The 17870-nt window shown below is 37.3% G+C and overlaps 2 protein-coding genes across 4 annotated transcripts in view; both read left to right on the top strand.

Moving 5' to 3' along the window:
- Trim9 (E3 ubiquitin-protein ligase Trim9) overlaps positions 1–17870 on the top strand; it is a 114573-nt gene that overhangs the window by 24248 nt on the left and 72455 nt on the right. The gene's annotated exons all lie outside the window — the stretch shown is intronic.
- LOC115562244 (uncharacterized) lies at positions 10987–11968 on the top strand. Of its 2 annotated transcripts, XM_089258047.1 has the most exons (2): positions 10999–11408; positions 11439–11968. In XM_089258047.1, exons 1-2 carry the CDS (start codon positions 11184–11186, stop codon positions 11904–11906), a joined length of 693 nt encoding a protein of 230 aa, XP_089114173.1. In that variant the 5' UTR covers positions 10999–11183; the 3' UTR covers positions 11907–11968. The 2 variants fall into 2 exon arrangements, with proteins under 2 accessions (XP_030239190.1, XP_089114173.1); XM_030383330.2 differs by having other exon boundaries at positions 10987–11968.

The raw sequence follows: 17870 nt of genomic DNA, 5'->3' as shown, positions 1-17870 counted from the left end.
AAATTTGATTTGAGCTAAAGGCAGGTCACACACACATACACACACACACACACGCAAACACACAGAGACACTGTGAAATAAAACGCATACGCCATGCGAACCGCAGTTGACATATTTTCTCACAGTGCAGCGCTAAGCCGAGTTGAGCTGCAGTCGCATGCCTTTAGAGAGGCACCTGCACCTGCACTTGCACATGCACATGCCACCACTTGCATTTGCCCTTTTAAGATTTCAGCCGGCCCCCCCCTCAATCACTCCACTCACACGTTGTTTCAACACCCCAAGCTGAATCCCTATATAAACAGCCCTTGCAGCAGCTCTGCTCTCTGTTGTTTGTTGTTTTCATTTGCGCTGGCATAAAACTTTGCATACTTTATGGGCTTGCCTTGCTCCCCTCCTCCCTCTCTCTGGCACTCTGTTTCTCTCTGTGTGTGTGTGTGACAAGTGCAATAATATCATAAGCTCAACAACAACAACAGCACAAGCTGCAGCCTTTGGCTGCTTGTGTCTCTCTTGAGCGTCTGTGTTATGTGATTAAGGATTTAATTTTTTGCGGCTGAAGTAAAAGCAACTCTAAGTGACAGCCACAGAAACAACAACAGCAACAGCAACAGCAACAATAATTGTTGTTGTGTGGTCGCTCAGTCATTAGGCTGCCAGCCGTTGCGCGTTGTGTCCTGTGCAAGTAAATTGATTTAGCCAACAAGCCTCGAATTCTAGGCCAAAAAGTAATGCGGTTACGCATACGCCTAGTAGACAAGGCTCACATGAATGCATGCGTGCGTATGTGTGAATGAGTGATGGCAACGCTCTGTGCTTCAAGCAGTGCACAGCATTTTAATTGAATTTACTAGTGTCACAGTAAATTTGAATGTCATCATCAGCAGGCCAAGGGGAAACGGGTATGCGTGGCGAAATTGGATGGGGCGGGGACAGGGGCAGTGGCTGTTGTAGGGGCATGGGTTAGTGCAGCAAACGCATGCAAAATGTTGCCGAGTCACCTCGACAAGGCAAATTGCTTGAAGCTGGCACGCGGCCTAGCCACGCCCCCCTTGCCGCCCATTTGAAGCGCTTTTAAATTTATTTACTACACTGCCGGCAGTCGTCCTCATCGTCGTCGTCGTCGTCGTGCGGCAGGCACAAAAAACCAGCCGAGACGCAGACGACAACATAAATTGCCGGCATACGTGTTTGATGACAACGCAACGGACATGGGGCTACAGAGAGACAACACAAACAAGCGACAGCAACTGTTGTGGCAACAACAACGAGCAAAGGCATAGAGTCGATCATGTAGGACTGTAAAATACTCAGTGCTAGAGTTGGCAAAGGTTGACTTGACAATGGAATTTGGAGTTATACCCTTTATAAAGCTCTATTTCATTGTTGATTGTTTTCTTAATTAATTCTGATTATTGTTTATCAATTTTCAAATGTAGTATAGTAGACCTTATTCTGAGCATTTACCATTGCAATAATTCAAAAATTGTATAAAAAGGTATCGAAAGATATATGTGGATTTCATTTCCCAAAATAAAATTTCCTTGATATCAGTTGTAATATGCGAACTGTTATAAAAAAAAACAACAATATTTTAAATATATTTCTCAAACAGATATATTATTCTGATATAAGCAACTTATGTGTAGCAGTTATATAACAGCTTCAATTTAGATAGGGATCAGTTAAATTCTGATATAAGCAACTTGTGTATAACAGTTGTATAACAGTCTCCATTTTAAATTTAGATTTGCTGAACTCAGATATAAGCAACTTCTGTATGACAGTTGTATAACAGCTTCAATTTTAAATCGGTAATATAAGCAACTCTGTATAGCAGTTTTAATTTAAAGCGGGACAGTTGTATAACAGTCTCAATTTTAAGTTGGGATTAGCTGAAATCTGATATAAGCAACTCTTTTATAACAGTTGTATTAAATTTTAAAGCGGGATTAAATTAATTCTGATATAAAAACTTCTGTATAACAGCCTCAATCAGCGAGTCACCTAGATTACATCTTTGTAGGAGAAGCAACTTTCTTATAACACTTACTTAACCCATGGGGTAACCCATACAGGGTATATCGTTAGCAAGAATAGCAATAATAGCTAAAGCACACAGGGCGACATTCAAAGAGACGTTGACAAATTGATTGCATTCTATATTTCAACGAAGTCGCTGCAGCACATGGCGTATGCGTGTTTTATATTCTTGCCTTTCTCTCTCTCCAGCTCTAGCTATATCTCTGCCTCTACCTCTACCTCTCGCTCTACTTTTCTTTTTCGTGCTTCGACATGCAGCCTCTTTTAATATTGTTAGACGCAGTTGATTGAGTTTTAAGTGTAGTTTTATGCCAATATTGTTGCATCCCTTGTTTTTTTTCTCTCCTCCACTTGTTGTTGCTGTTGTTGCCCTTTTTCCAATTAAAATTCAAAGTTAAAGTGAAACGTTCGTTAGAGCTTGGTTTAGTTGTGCCCTAGATAATTGATGGCTACACACATCTCCACACACATTTGCCTACAGGGAAAAATTCAATTTCTACGTTCCACCAGAGAGCAGACTCTATGCAAAAAATAATTAAGTTAAGTTTGCTGATCAATTAGCAGCGGCACAAAATGGCAAAATAATGCATGTAGTTGGGGGGGGAAATGATGGAAGATGGTTCAAAATGTTATGAAAAATTATTATAGAATGAAAAACTTATTATAATGGAATTTTGCGTTGATATAAAGTAAAAGTTAGACATTGAATAAATATTTATAGCTGACTATTAAATTGTGTCTAGATATTAAAGAAAGTCTTTGATTAATGCTTGTGCACTCAAATCTTTCTATATCTATGTTTGTATCTTGGCTTCACCTTACCCTCACTGCCCTTTAGGCAATGTGATTCCGTGCGAAATCACCTCCTAATTGCTTTGCCGTCAACTGTCAAGACTTCTCGAGTGCAAAGCTCAACTGTTTCTGACAGTTGCTTTGACTGAATGAATGGGAAAAATATTTATTTAAAGAGGGCAAGCAAAAAATGTGGGAATATCGGAGAAAACGACCTTTTAATATGTCATTAATAATTTATGAATGAGTGAATTTGTAGTCCATATAGAAATAAAATCTGCTAAGCATTTTTCAGTTCAATGCACAAGTGAAAATTCCTCATGGAAAGCCATTCAGAAAAACTCTTAAAAAATGCTTAGCTAAACTGATGATTAATTCATTATTTATTTATGACACAAGCAGATGCCACAAGCAACAGCGAAAATGAGTTTTCAAATAGTCAGCAAATGCGTTAAAGATGTGATAGCAAAGACCACGCCCACAAAAAATGTGAGTGTGGGCAAAAAATATTGAGGAAAAATTGTGATGTTCGGTCCACGGCCTTGTGCGCATCAGCTGTCAAGAGTGGGCGTTCGCTGCAGCTCAGCTTTTAGCTAACACGCATTCTCCCACAGCTCAGCCTACTCGCTTCTGTCTTCGCTTTGCTCGCTTCGCTCTTCTCTCTCTCTCTCTTTACTATATATGTTAATATTATGCAAGCAACAAACGCCAACCGCCCCCTATAAATATGCATAGGAAATGCCTAAAAGTTAATTACCGTCAACATTCTGAGTGGCAGGCGGATGACTGTGGGGTTGGGGTTGGGGGTGATGCTGGTGTTGGTGTTGGTGTTGGCGGGGGCGCTTGGACGGGCAAAGGGCGGACGAGTGGCGCTGTGTGTGGGCGTGTTTGGATTTTAATTTATGGCAGACAAACTTTTGCCACGACCAAAGCAAATAATACACAGTGCGAAAAAGACGACATACTCTTCTAACTTAAACTCTGTGTGTGTGTGTGTGTAACGGTAATTTAATATTCATGACCGTGTTAAAATCAATGCAATAGAGTTAGCAGGCAGGCAGCAGTTAACGGCACTGTTCCCCTCGTCTAGCAATCTAATTAGCAATATTTTATATTAACGACCAAGTGCTAATTTTTAATTGAAATTCTATGCTATATGACAAACGACCCGGATAGGGAAAGAGAAGGAGCTAGAAGAGCAGAGAGAGAGAAAAAAAAAGAGAGAGAGAGAGAGAGAGAGAGCGAGGAAGCTGGTGATTTCAATTTCCATTTGCCTCGTCGCAACAATGCGTCGTGTTTCGCCCCCTGTGACAGAACAATCCAAAAACCCTTTTACATCGGAGCCTGCTAATAATTACCCACATCACAGATTTGGAGTTTTTAAATTTTCATTAGCCTTCTTTGACTGCTTAGCATAAAATGCGGGCCTTTTGCATTTACACAAAGGGCAAATACTTTTGCTGTTCTATATTGGGCTAATTTTGAGAGGAATGTGAAATTCAAGAGTTAAAGTTATTCATGGGATATCATAAAGATGTTAGTCGACATCAATAAACATTTAATGTTGCTTTAATTAAATTTTGTAAAAATATATATATTTTTGTAATAATAAAAAAATGATAATTTATAATTATAATTATTATTTATTAATGATAATTTTTTAAATTTTGAAAAAGTCTTTTTGAACATTCAAAAAATAAATAGGACAGTATAATCTGTCTAGAAAAAAAAAAAGAAAATAAATATATAAATGCCTAAATACGAATAGGTAAAAACAGCAAAAAACAATAATATTTTATTTATTTTTATCTTATATAAATTAAATATAAAACTATTATTTATTTATTTATATAAATATATATTTTCTTTAAATAAAAGAGCCTCATTGATTATTATTGACTTTTTTATATATAATACAAACATACCTATTTAAATATAATTTTTGCACACGATAGAAATTATAAGTACATAATAAACTCTGTCATATTAGCTTAGCCACTGCTAAAATATTTATTTTATTTTATGTTTGCATTTTTTATAAATAAATGTAGCTATAAATAAATATTTAAATGCCTATATATATTTCACATACAATTTCTAGTTTTATCGCATATTGAATTTGTTGAATTTAGTTTATCTCACTCTCCAATATGAGCCCCATCTGCTCCCCGATCAATATTTTTTATGCACTTTGATATTTCCATTGCAAATGATGCTCCCTGTTGACTTTAATTAACTGAGATTTGCGCTCATTTGTGCAAGTGTGAGTATGTGTATATGTGTTGAGCCCCGGCTAATAGAGCGTCGCTCTTGCAGGGGTACTACTCCCAATGCCAAAAGTCGTTGGTCCTTCTTCATCGGTGCAGTTGTGGCCTTTGGTAATTTGCCAATGACTAAGCTCTGGTATTTACTTTGAATTTGCATAGTTACCGTCAAAGAGCTTTCTGTGACTTTTGGCGCAGCTACAACAACACAAGTTGGAAAATAACTGTAGAAAGAAAAAATAGAATGGAAAATGGAAATTTTCGCTAGCCGTTCTATCATTACCTAGAGCGACAAGCACAACGAATCGATTTCCTGCAGTGTGCTGCAATTGGAATGGGAGGGTGAAAGCAAGGAGGCGTGGCCGTTAGGGGAGCAGCTCATACAGGTGGAAAATGCGCAAAAATTCATTGTGCAGAAAAAGTTGTTGAGAAAAAGCGGTTGGCTTTGGCGTCGGGGGTGGGGTTGGAGCTCGGAGCTGGGGCGAAAAGAAACGAAAAAGAAAAACTTCACCTGCCGGCGGGCTGTTGCCTGTTTATGTTAGGCGGAGTTGGAGGGATGTGGGCGTGCCATGGCTGGCAAAAAGTGTATTAAAATGTAAGGAAATGTTTGCGCTACACAGCTGTGCTCAGCTGCTTGGAAACGGCAGCGCACAAGAACAAGAAGAACAGCAACCGCAACATAAAGAGGAGAGAGCGACATTTTATTAGGAGCAGGAGGCAGCGTAGGCCGAAGTGTAGCGAACGAACGACGCCAGCATACTGGCTGAAACTCCCACTCCCAATCGCACTCCCTCTCCCCCGCGTCTATGGCTCTTGTCAAAATAAACAGCCAGCCTGTAGCGTGCGCCACGCTCTTCACTCCATTGGATACCCTGACTCAGCTGGAGAGTATTTTGATTATGTTGTGGAACTGGAAAGGCAATGAGAGTGTGGAATATATATTTATATTCGCTTGAAAATTTGAGTGTATGGTGTTAGATTATTAATAGATTTTCTCTCTTCAAGGTCACTGTGTGTGTAAATAATTTTAAAATTTTGAAAGGTTTTTAAATTTAAAAAATTTTATTTTGTTAATTTCATACATTAAATTAAATATTAACATATTTAATTAGGATGTAATTATTTTATTATTTTTATTTTATTTATAATATAATTAATTTAGGTTTAAATATTTAAAAATATATATAATTTTATTTTGTGTTTTAGTTGTTAATTCATTTATTTTATTTTTTTTCTCAATTAAATTTAATATACTATATTTAAAATAATCATAAGCTTATCTGCTCCCTCTGCAAGGGCATTAATTATTCGTTGAGGCCACAATTTCTAACCCTTCTTGCGGTTAGCGGCGTTTCAAATTCGTGTTTTATTTGATGGTAAATTTCTACAAAATTAAGCATAAAATATTAAAAACTTCAACTAGAACGTGGTCCATAGTCGACTTTAAGGCGCATTTCAATTCGTTTTTAGCTTTTAAATTTGCATTTTATTGCAATTTGCTTGATGTTTGTTGCCAGTTGTTGTTGCTGATGTTGATGTTGCTGCTGTTGCTGCTGTTGTTGTTGTTGTTGCTGTGCACATAAATTCTTGTTTTATGTTATTTTATGCATTTGGCTTTTATTACCAATTTGCCTTTAGACAGAGACGCAGCGCTCGCGTTGATTCCATTTCCATTTCAAGGTATCTGCCATGGGACTTTTACATCTATTCCATATACATATATATTTTTTGTTTTGGGCTGGGCGGGCTGCTGGGCATGTTAAACAAATGATAATTTATGCAAATGTCTCTAGTAGGAGCTGCGTAAAAAAAAAATGGAGAAGACAGAGAGAAAGAGAGAGAAAACTGCTGAGGGTTGCACAAGTCGCCGAGGGTAACCCAAAAATTGTCTTTAGTTTGTTTGTTTCGCTTTGTGCAGTGAATTCGAGTTTTCTTTTCTTATTTCGGTTTCTTTGGTTTTCCCTTTTGTGCTGACATGCCTTTGTCATTTATTTTGTTTATCTCTGTGCGCTTTGCTTTTTATAACAAATTATTATTATGTTTTATTGTAAGCCTGCCATTTGCTGAGCCCAGCAATTTCTTTTGCTCACTTGCCCCGGGCACTGTAAATCACAAGCAAATCAGACACATACACACACACACACACACACAGACACACATACAGAGCTCGTCCATTTTTGACCTGACATTTTCCCTTTTTTGCTGGCCTTTATGTATTCGTCAGCCTGCAGTTGAGTAATGAGCTGCCTATTCGGCCAAAAGGTATTCTTTCCGCTCTCTTCTTTGAAAGTTAATGATACGATTTGGCTTTATTTCGCAACGCTGTTATCACTAATGAACAGCAAAAGCTGAATGCCTAGGCTGGCGCTTATACAGATTTCTAAGCTGTTCTAAGAAATCCTTACGAAAAATTGGCTAAATTAAAAGTAATTGAGTACGCTGTCAACAGCTGCGAAAGCAAAAACAAGTGAAACCTCTTGACAATTTTACAATTTTTTGATTGCTTTTAATTTATTTATACTTTTGAACGGAAGAAGAAAAAATGAAAAGAGAAAAGAGGAAAAGAAAAGAGAAAAGACAAAAGAGAAAAGAGAAAAGAGAAAAGAGAAAAGAGAAAAGAGAAAAAGAACAAGAGAAAAGAGAAAAGAGAAAAGAGAAAAGAGATAAAGAGAAAAGAGAAAATAGTAAAACAAAAACCAGAAAAGACAATAAAAGAGAAACAGAAAAGAGAAAGTAGTAAAACAGAAAGAGGAAAGAGAAAAGAGAAAAGAAATAGAAATATAAAATAAAATAAAAACATAAAATATAAAATATAAAATATAAAATATAAAATATAAAATAAAAAATCACAAAAAATATAAAATATAAATCAGTCTAAACTTTTAAAATACAATATATTTTACAATTATAAGAATTTCTCTTAAAATCACATAAATTTATTTTTTTTTGCTTTCAACACTCATTATCTTACCAGCTTGTATTGCTCCACACTTTGTCATTATAAAAATTTTAAAAACTCTTTTACTTGACCAGCATTTAATTGTTATCCCGAGCAGTCTCTGAGTCATAAAGTTTTTTCATTAAATTTGCCTTGGCCCAAAGGCAACAGCAAACGGCAAACGGCAAACGTCAAGCCCCAAAGACGCTTGGGAGCTAGAAAAAACGCTAGGAAGTCATTACAAACAGCTTAAGTTTATGCTAAACACGCCTATATTGCCAGATTTTGCATTCGTTGAATCAGAAGGCAAAACTCAGCCAAACTTAAAATGGAAAGTTTTCTTGGCTGAAGTAAACTGGAAAAGTAGCTAAGGGCAGAGGGAGCGAGCGCGTGGTAGCGAGAGAGGGGGCAGCGGGCTTAGCTCGTGGAACCAGTGGCATGTAATAATTGTAATTTGGATGTGGCAACAGTGGAGTTTTGGCGAAAACACGAGAAATAACAATCAGAAAGCATTTAGCAGGCAACTTTTGCGTTGTACAAACTGTGCGAGGGTGGAGCAAAGTCAAACTAAAGCAACTGCCACGTAGCAGGTGGCGCCCTCTGTTGTTATGGCTGCATATGTGGGTGACTATATGTGTGTGTGTGTGTGGGTATGGGCGTGTGTTAACTCCCCTTGCTTGCTTGTAATGTCAACGCATTGCCCGGAACTTTAACTAAAAGCAATGGCAACAAAAACAAGTCCTTTAACGATTAAACAACGACAGGAAAAACCATATGAGAATAAAAACTCCAACCACAATACATAAATCTGCACTCAGGGAGTTGGAGTTACTATGTATATGTGTGTGTGTGGGTGGGTGTTGGTGTGTTTGTGTATTTAGTAGCAGTTTTAATGGCTTGACCTACTTAGAAGCACTGCCTGTGCGTTTTTACTAAACACTTTAAGAGCAGAACTTGCTTTAATAACAAACTTAAGGGCGAATCAGCAGATCTATGAAGAAATATAGTGAAGACTGAAGTAGTATAACCCATGAATTAATTATGTTATACTGCAAACGATTTATTTTCCATCGAAAAACATGAATTCCACAAACCAAAAAGTCGAAATTTCTTCTAGCTCCACTTTTCTAGCAAACATCGGTAACGTCTTCCATCAAGTAGACTCTTCAAATATGTTTAATAACCTAAACGCATTACCAAAAATGAAAGAGGAAAGCAAGAGAAAAGGCAGCCACAGTGTGCATACAGAGCAGAGCCAAACAAATGTGGCTCAAAGGCAGCTCGGCCAGACAGACAGAAAGACAACACAAACATAGGGCAAGCGGCAGCAGCTGCTGGGTGTGGGGCGTGGCAGCCACTTGAAGCGAACAGCGTTGGCAAAGACACAAAAGCCTATTAAATAACATGGGTCTTACATATGCGTCCTCCTCAACAGGAGCAATGGCAGCAGCAGCAGCAGCAACAGCAGCAAAGAGCCAAAACTTTTGCGTCCAATTGCCAGTATAGAGCAGAAAATTCGCATGCAGCAAAGATGGAAATATGAATATACGAAAATATTCATGACAGTGTGAGAAAAATAAGAAAAGTAAATAAAATAAAAATGCTTGGCGTAAAAGGGGGAAGAAAACGAAAAATCAACAACAACAACAACATAGACAGACATGAAAGAAAGCTCAGAGAAAACTTACACACAGCCAAATGGCAAAAAGTAAACAAATAAACAAGCAAGCACACAACTCAGGAGCGTGAAGGATCTGTCCTGGCATCATACACTTGACTATGAGCAGAGCCTCTGCCTTAGAGATGGGCACGTGCTTAAAACGGGGGAGTGTAATGCGATATGAAAGCGTAAGTGGATGCTGGTTTTCAAGTAGAGAGAAAGTTAGAGAGAGAGAGAGAGAGAGAGAGAGAGAGAGAGAGAGAGAGAGAGAGAGAGAGAGAGAGAGAGAGAGAGAGAGAAAGGGAGAATGGGAGAGAGTGAATCGTGTATGTTTATTAAGTGGCATATCTCAATTAGTGTTAAGTTATTCTATACCTTCACGTAATATTTTCACTAAAAGTTGGACTCATCAAAGCCTTTTTTCACACAGTTAAATTAAACAATGGCAACATCGTTGAGAATAACAACAAAACAAAAACCATTCAATGATTTAGCTCGACAATATATCTATTCCTTAATTCTTATGATTAATTGATATATAGTTATTTATTTTTTTCGATGAGCACTCATATTAAGATCGTCTTTATTCAGATCATATTAATTAAGCTTAAATGTTCTTCCCTAAAGCTGTGCATAAATTAATCTTGCTTCAATTTATCCATAATAGTGCATCGGAATTTCTCTAAAAATCTTCAAACTCATTCGTGTCACGACTGTGGGTCATCTCTATATCTTGCTTGCTTGTTAGCTGGTCATAAGGGTTCGCCATTGAGGCAACTAATGCCACACACTCAACCGCACACACACACATCCGCACCCACCCTCTTAAACACTCAAACACACAGACAGTTAGACCCAGACACACTTGAGTCGGTAGCTTTGGCTCGCTTTAACTAAGAAACAACAACGCCGTTGGTGGGTCGAAGGACAATGTTTTGTGATGTATCCATGAGACACAGGCGATTTGCATTGCTATAAGACATCGAGGCCATGCGGCTCATAGTTTATTTTTGTGTGGCATCTTTGACCAAATTTAGAGGAAAATTGTATTATTTTAGAGACTCGTTGAATATAAACTGCTGCTGCTCGGCTCGGAAGAAGAAGACCAACAGCAGTTGGTCTTCATCTTCCAGATGCTGATGTTGTTCTTAGTTTAGCTGTGCACTTTGCTGTCCATATGACAAAACCACTTCAGAGACCTGTGAGTGCTTTATGCAAGTGGCTTACGTAAACCATTTTGCCTGCGAGTTGTTCAATTTGTGCTTTGTGCGGGTTTTTATCGAAATAAATTCATAAATTAAACACGAAAAGGAGTTTTGTGTTTTGTGTATGGATATCTCTGTAGAATATTTTTAGTATTTCGTAACAGTTTAAACACACATATCCGGACTTCGTGTGTCAATTTGTTAGGTTCACTAAAAATTGTAGTTTAAGCATTTAAATAGGAATTCGAAAAAGTTTCGCCCGCTGACCTTGAGCGATATTCATGGAAAAAGATTTGGATTTTTTGATCAAAGCGCTGTCGTTGCCCAACTCGCCGCTATGGTCGGAGTACAGCGAGGCGCAGCTGATGGACATGCGTGAATCGTTTATTTCGCTAAAGAATGTGCTCCAGCAGAATCAATTCAACGTGCTACACGAGACGCCGTCTCATATGGTGCGCATCACGGCTGGCGGCAATACGGTCACAGAACTGGCGCCCAAGGATCAGGTGCCCAGGGATCAGGTGCCCAGCGATCAGGTGCCAGATGAATATCAGTTCCGTAAGAACTTTCAGTCATCGTTAACATCATTGTCATCGTCGTCGCTGAGCGAGGACTGTGGAACCACAAATGATGATGATGATGATGATGATTATAAGCAGGAGAAGGCCAGGCAGGGCGATGACGAGACGAGCACCACAGATAATTTCCTAGCTCTGGTGCCGTACGAGAAAGACGAGCCCAGCACGGAACTGGTGCGCTATGAGCCATGGCTTGAGACGGTCGAAGATGACTCCGACACTGAGACACTGTGCGCCAGCTCCAGCTCTGATTCTGTCTCCCACTCCGGCGCCAGATCCATGACAACGTCCTCCGGCGGTGCCATCTCCATCAGCATACCCATGCAAATGGAGTATGTGTGGCACAACAGCGACTACAATGCGGACAGCACGGACAGCGACCTGACCATCATTGCGGATGGCTTTAATTATGTTCTAAGCCGTTAACGAGCCAAACCGCAGACTAAATTCAGGATTATCATTAACAAAATTATGAAAAAAATACGAAATTAAATTGCAGAATATTGCGCAGATAAAAATATATGTATATATATAAGTATATAGTATATGAAAAATCTGGAATGCGTTTCATATCACAGCTTGTAAAAGTGATTAAAAGCGAACAATTTTAATTGAAAATGCGCCCATTTGCGTAGGCATTTGGGCATTCGTGCAATCCTTTTGACCCCAACCGCCGGCAAACACTCAGAAAGACACTCGCAAACACTCACGCATTCATTCGTGCAAATGTGAATGCTGCTGCTGCTGCCTGCGGTCATTTGTTCATTTCTCTGTGCCGCCTGTCTGCGCCAGACGGCCGACTCCTGCCACATACTAGTATTTCCCTATTGCTCGCCTACAATTGTCCCACAGTTATTTGTGAATACATACATATTTTTGACTTTAATGTTTTGGGCGGTATAATTTCAATATTTTTATACCCTGGCAAGGGCATGCAAAAGGGCATGCTGATGAAAAGAGAAAGAAGAGAACTATATTTCGCATCCGAAATGAAATGAAGTAAAATTAATTTACAAATAAATATAAAAAAATCTTTTATATATCAAAATATACATATATATATTTTTATCAATAATAATACTATTTTTATACAATTATATCATTTTAATTTTGTATTATTTTTTATTTTATTTTGTTTTTAAACTAAATGATAAAAACAATCATTTATCTATAACTACTTTTTCGTTTTTAAATAATTTAGTATTATCTTAAAAATGGGATTTTATTATTTTTATAAATAATATTATTTATGTTTGTTGATGTTTTTTTTTTTTTTTGGTATTTAAAAAATCAGCCAGGATTCTAGGATATTTGCAAATCGATCATGTTTTGCTTTTTATACTACTTTTTTTTAATTGAAAGCGAGTTTCATGTGCGTGCGTGCTGCAATTTCCTTTTGCCATTCGTTTAAATTGAGCAATTGAGAGAATGAGCAGTAGAGAGAGAGAGAGAGAGAGAGAGAGGGAGGGAGAGAGAGCGAGAGACGCCATAGAGCAAGAGGCACACAGACAAACAGACAGACAGAAATAGACAAACAACTACCGAAAATTCTAATTTAATTTCGTATGAAATTTGCTTTGGCTCTGCCCTGGCGGGTGGTTTGATTGCTCTTTGTGTGTGTATGTGTGTGTGCGTGGCGTTGGTGGTGCCTGCTGCACAGGTGGTTTGCCAGCGACCCTCTAAGCAAATTGCTTTCGCTTTTTGCCGCTTTTGATTTTCCATATGTTTTTCGAGGCTCAGGTTAAATGCCATTCATTCAGTATGTGGCCTGCCTGCCAGCCTGCGTGCCACCTCCTGCTGCTCCATTGAGTTGGGCATGGGGCGTGGGGCGTTGGGCAATTGCTGGATCTGTGAGCATTTATTCTTATATGCATATTAAACATTTGGCATTTTCAGCAATGCCTGCCATCAAATGTGAATTGTGTGCAATTAGTTTAATGGTCACTGCCATTACTTGAACTGAATGCCAAATGAATTTCCTATTTACAGAATATACATATGTAAATGTTGTTTCTTTAAATTTGTTTACTTAAACTGGTAGAGCACTTGTATTTACAAGTATTTTCTGGTGTCATCAAGTTGTGAATATATAAAATTTATTGATTTTTATAATTAGAAATATATACACTCATGATGAAAATAATAGGTACACTTCTTGAAATTGAGTTTAGTTTAGCAAAACATTTTTTCTACTGACCCAAACATTAAAATTTTAATGCACGTTTCTGTTTTAGGTATATATAAAAGAAAATAAGTAAATTTGAAAAAAAAAAATTTTTTTTTTCAAAAGTTACAAACAAAAAATCAAAAGTGCAGCTTTTGTGCTTGACTGAAATAATAGGTACACTTTACTTTGAAAAGTTGTATTTAAATTTTTGATCTTCAAATCATTAAAAATCTTTTGCTATTATATTGTTGGATTAATATCCTATATATCCTTTTTGATTTTTAATAAATATTTCTATCCGCTTGGACATACTCCTAATTCAAGTTTGGCAGGTTCCAATCGGAATCTCTCTCCAAGTTTCTTGGATGCAATCCTATAACTGGCGTTTGTTATCACATTTCTTCTTTACCATTTGCTTTTTCAATTCACTCCACGAGTTTTCGATTCGATTCAGATCAAGAGAATGACTGGATCAAGCGAGAGTTTCCACTTTATTAACATAAAACCAAGTTTTTACTCTTTTTAGACGGGTGTTTCGGGCCATTATCGTGCTGAAAATCCCACCGCAGGGGCATGTTTTTCTCAGCATATGTTATTTTTATATTTGCGATAATATCCCTGTAGTCAGCTGTTCTCATAATGCCAGATATTAGAAAAATCGGATATACTCCATACCAAAAGAAGCATCTTCACACCATAATGTTTCCACCGCCATGCTTCACTATTTTTTTTGTTTAGCGAGGATCCAATTTTTTTCCTTTAGGGATTCTTACATGTCTAGAATAATCATTTCTATATAGGCAAATTTTGGTTCCGTCGATAAATAGGATATTACGCCACTTTTTTTGACTTTCAGATCCTTCCCAGGTGATGTGGTCTTTAGCAAAAGTTTTGCATTATCATCAAATTTTTTAATGCGTATTAAAGAACCATTTTTTTGGTGCGATCTGGTAGCTTAGCCATATGTAGTCATCCCCCAATTGAAGAAGCATCAATAATATTATCTATTTCGGATGCATTAACCCTTGAAGATTTGAAAGGGTCAGATTCTGCAATTCTTGTAATGCATCTGTCCAGTTCTGCTGTGTTTTTTGATGAACGTCCACGTGATTCTTTTTCATTTTGCACTCTTATAACAAAATTAAGAGATCTGTTCATCAGTTTGGCGATTTCCCGCAAAGATTTGCCACTCCTTATAAGGTTTTTAGCGATTCTGCGTTCCTCACTAGAACAATGAATATTCCGACCCATCTACATATGATATTGATTATTTTTTTTTTTTACTTATAACATCTCTGTGAAGACTATTTAATATTTTATAACAATAAAAGACGTTTTTCTTTGGTTAAAAATTTTTTCCAGACTGAAGAGATCGAGTGTACCTATTATTTTCAGCAAGCTCTTTTCAATGAATTGTGACTACAATAAATTTACGGGAAAATACAAAAAATTTTTTGGCATGCATCATATTGCCAGATGGTTTCCTTAAAGTTACCATCAAATTTTTTTCAAAAATATCAAAAATTAATTAGTTATGACAGAATCTCTAAAAAAAAATTTGGTGTACCTATTATTTTCATCATGAGTGTATATGAAAAAATAAAATAATAAATAAATAAAATACACAAAATAATAAAAATATTAAAGAAAATGGAAAAACGCAAAAAACCTAATCCTTTTATTTAATATTTTATTAAAATGAATATAGCTTAAACCTAAACTACAAAAAAAAAATATTTTGTTTTATACAAGATTCTCTCCTATCCAATGTTTGTTATCACATGACTCTAGCTATCAATCAAAGTACGTCTCTCCTTCCATCATTCAATTATGGCTCATCAAAAATGTAGACTAAACTCATTAATAACTGCAATTAGCCATAATACAAGTTGTTTTTCTCTGTGCACTTAAATGGTCTTTATCTGAAAATCGTTTGCTGGTCTCGTATTGTGTTGCTTAATGTTACGCACGCGACCAGTGTCAAATTATGAGAATCGCATAGAAAGGAATCAAATGGAAAATACATACATATATATACATACATATACAGCTCAGCTCCGTAAAGCGGTAAATCGTGTTGAGGTAAGAGCAGCCCGGTCTAACCAAGGCGCTGATTAATGGTTTCTTTTACTTCGGGCACGTCATAAACGAACGGGCAGGTTCCTGGTGCCAGTTCCTTACTCAAAGCCCTGAGGGCCACCCGGGCGCTTTATTATCAGCGCTTGACTGGGCAAAGCGCCGGGTTGGGCTGAGCTGGAGTTGTCGTCCAGTCAAGTATAATTAACAACTTTGTTGTGCAGGTTTTTCCAGCTCATACTCCGGACTCTGCTGCGCTCGTTGTTGTTAAGAAAGTGCAGAAAAAAAAAGGTGAAACAAAAAATTGTTGCTCGTTTTATGTAAATGATGTGTAAACACCACGTGCAGTCCATAATCCGCGCCCGGAATGTGCAGCACTCCGGCAGCTGGGGCTGAGCCTGAGCCTGGGCGATGTTGTAAAAAATATTCAATGCATATTTCGTGGCGCATGTCCATTAGGTTGAGAGTACGACGACACGTGTCGCTGCGATTTATTAGCATAATTTCTCTTCTTCAAGTTTTTTGTTTTACATTTTACGTTTTTATGCACGGGAAACATTAAAGTGAAATTGATGTTGATATGGGTCTCGGTTTTGTGGGGTCTTTGCGTTAGTTTCCAAGTAAAACTTGTGACATAAATCCGCACAAAAGTTTTTGGTGCGCTGCAGGTTTCACTTTTCAATTTCCTTGACAACCTCCAGGCAGCATCATCAGCATCAGTCGCATTCCCAAACTTCTCACTTAATTGTTGTACATTTGTCAATCTGAGATACACGCACACACACACACGCACACAACATACACACAGAGAAACGTTGTCAACACTCCAGCGACAGTCTCTCAGACCACAAGCACTTTAAATTCAGGAACACACGTAGACACAACATCGGCTATAAAAGGCATTGGCGAGACAGAAAGACACGGGAACAGCAGCGTGAGAGAGGGTGATAGAGAGTGGCAGTGGGGCAGGGAGAGGCGGACCGGCATTTGAGTATCTGTTGTAGGTAGTCGTGTCTCGTATCTCGTGTCTCGTGTCTAGTCTTGTGCTATTTATGTCTCAGTTAGTAGCACATTTGCTGGGACTAGTTCGTAAATTAATTGGATTTGCAATTACACAGAGAAAACAGACACAGGTCTGTGTGTGAGAAGCGCATAGAGAGGTGCCACTAAGCCGTTGCTTGTAGAGTCCGAATGCCGACACTAATGAACAGTTAGAAAATCGTTAAAGCGGCTAATCAATGGCTGAGGAATGCATTGCAATACAATTAGTAAGCTGGAGATTATTTGTAGAGAATTGTGTGGCGATGGGAGGAATTTTTGAAGAAGTAAATCAGAGAATTATTTAGTAAAATTAATTTTTAAAAATCCTATATATATATATATATATGTAGAATGTGCAATTAAAAAAAAAAAAATATAAATATAAAATATAAAACGATTTTCAATCAAGCAATATTAGTTAATTTTTTAATAATAATTAAATTTTTTTTTTAATTTCAATTTTTCACTTTTAGTAATTTTTGTTTAATATTTCAAAAATATCGTTTATATATTTTAGACTGACTAGTTATAACTAATTTTATGCTATGATGTAATAAGTTATCTAAATATATATGTTATTTTTTTATATATATATTTTTTTTTTATAATTATTTTATTTTTCACACGAGTAATAAGGTTTTATGACATTGACATTTTATGCACATCTAACTGTATCAACATAAAACCAACAGCTTCTTCGATTGTTTGGCTCTAAGCTATTGCACCATGCACCACCTCAGATAAATTAGGCCTAGCCCCACTTTATTTCTCTCCAGATTCACAAAGCTCTTGGCATGTGTGTTTAATGTGCGTTGATGTTGAAAAATGTGGATGTCTAAAAATTTAATTATATGGCCGAGCGAGTCGTAAACATCATTAGGCAAGACAATGCCAGCCGACAGATAGAAAAGCAAACATAAACAAATATTTTTAATAAGCGGATAGATGCGACCGAGCGACCCCCGCCGGCTGTGTTGCACGTGGGGCACGTGCGTTGTGGACATGTTCATAGACATATTTGGAATTGCAATAAAACGTCTGACTGAACATTGAGTAAACGATTAATGTATGTACATACATATACATATATATTTATATATGTATAT

The sequence above is a fragment of the Drosophila navojoa genome, chromosome 3 (genome assembly GCF_054131105.1).
Source record: "Drosophila navojoa isolate 15081-1374.11 chromosome 3, UAZ_NAV_1.0, whole genome shotgun sequence".
NCBI lineage: Eukaryota > Metazoa > Arthropoda > Insecta > Diptera > Drosophilidae > Drosophila > Drosophila navojoa.
The sequence above is the reverse complement of the archived record's forward strand: the minus strand, read 5'-3'. Positions and strand labels throughout refer to the sequence as shown.

What these genes read in the sequence shown, in the direction of transcription:
- LOC115562244 (XM_030383330.2), top strand. Translation starts at nt 11,184, where the DNA reads ATGGAAAAAGATTTGGATTTTTTGATCAAAGCGCTGTCGTTGCCCAAC.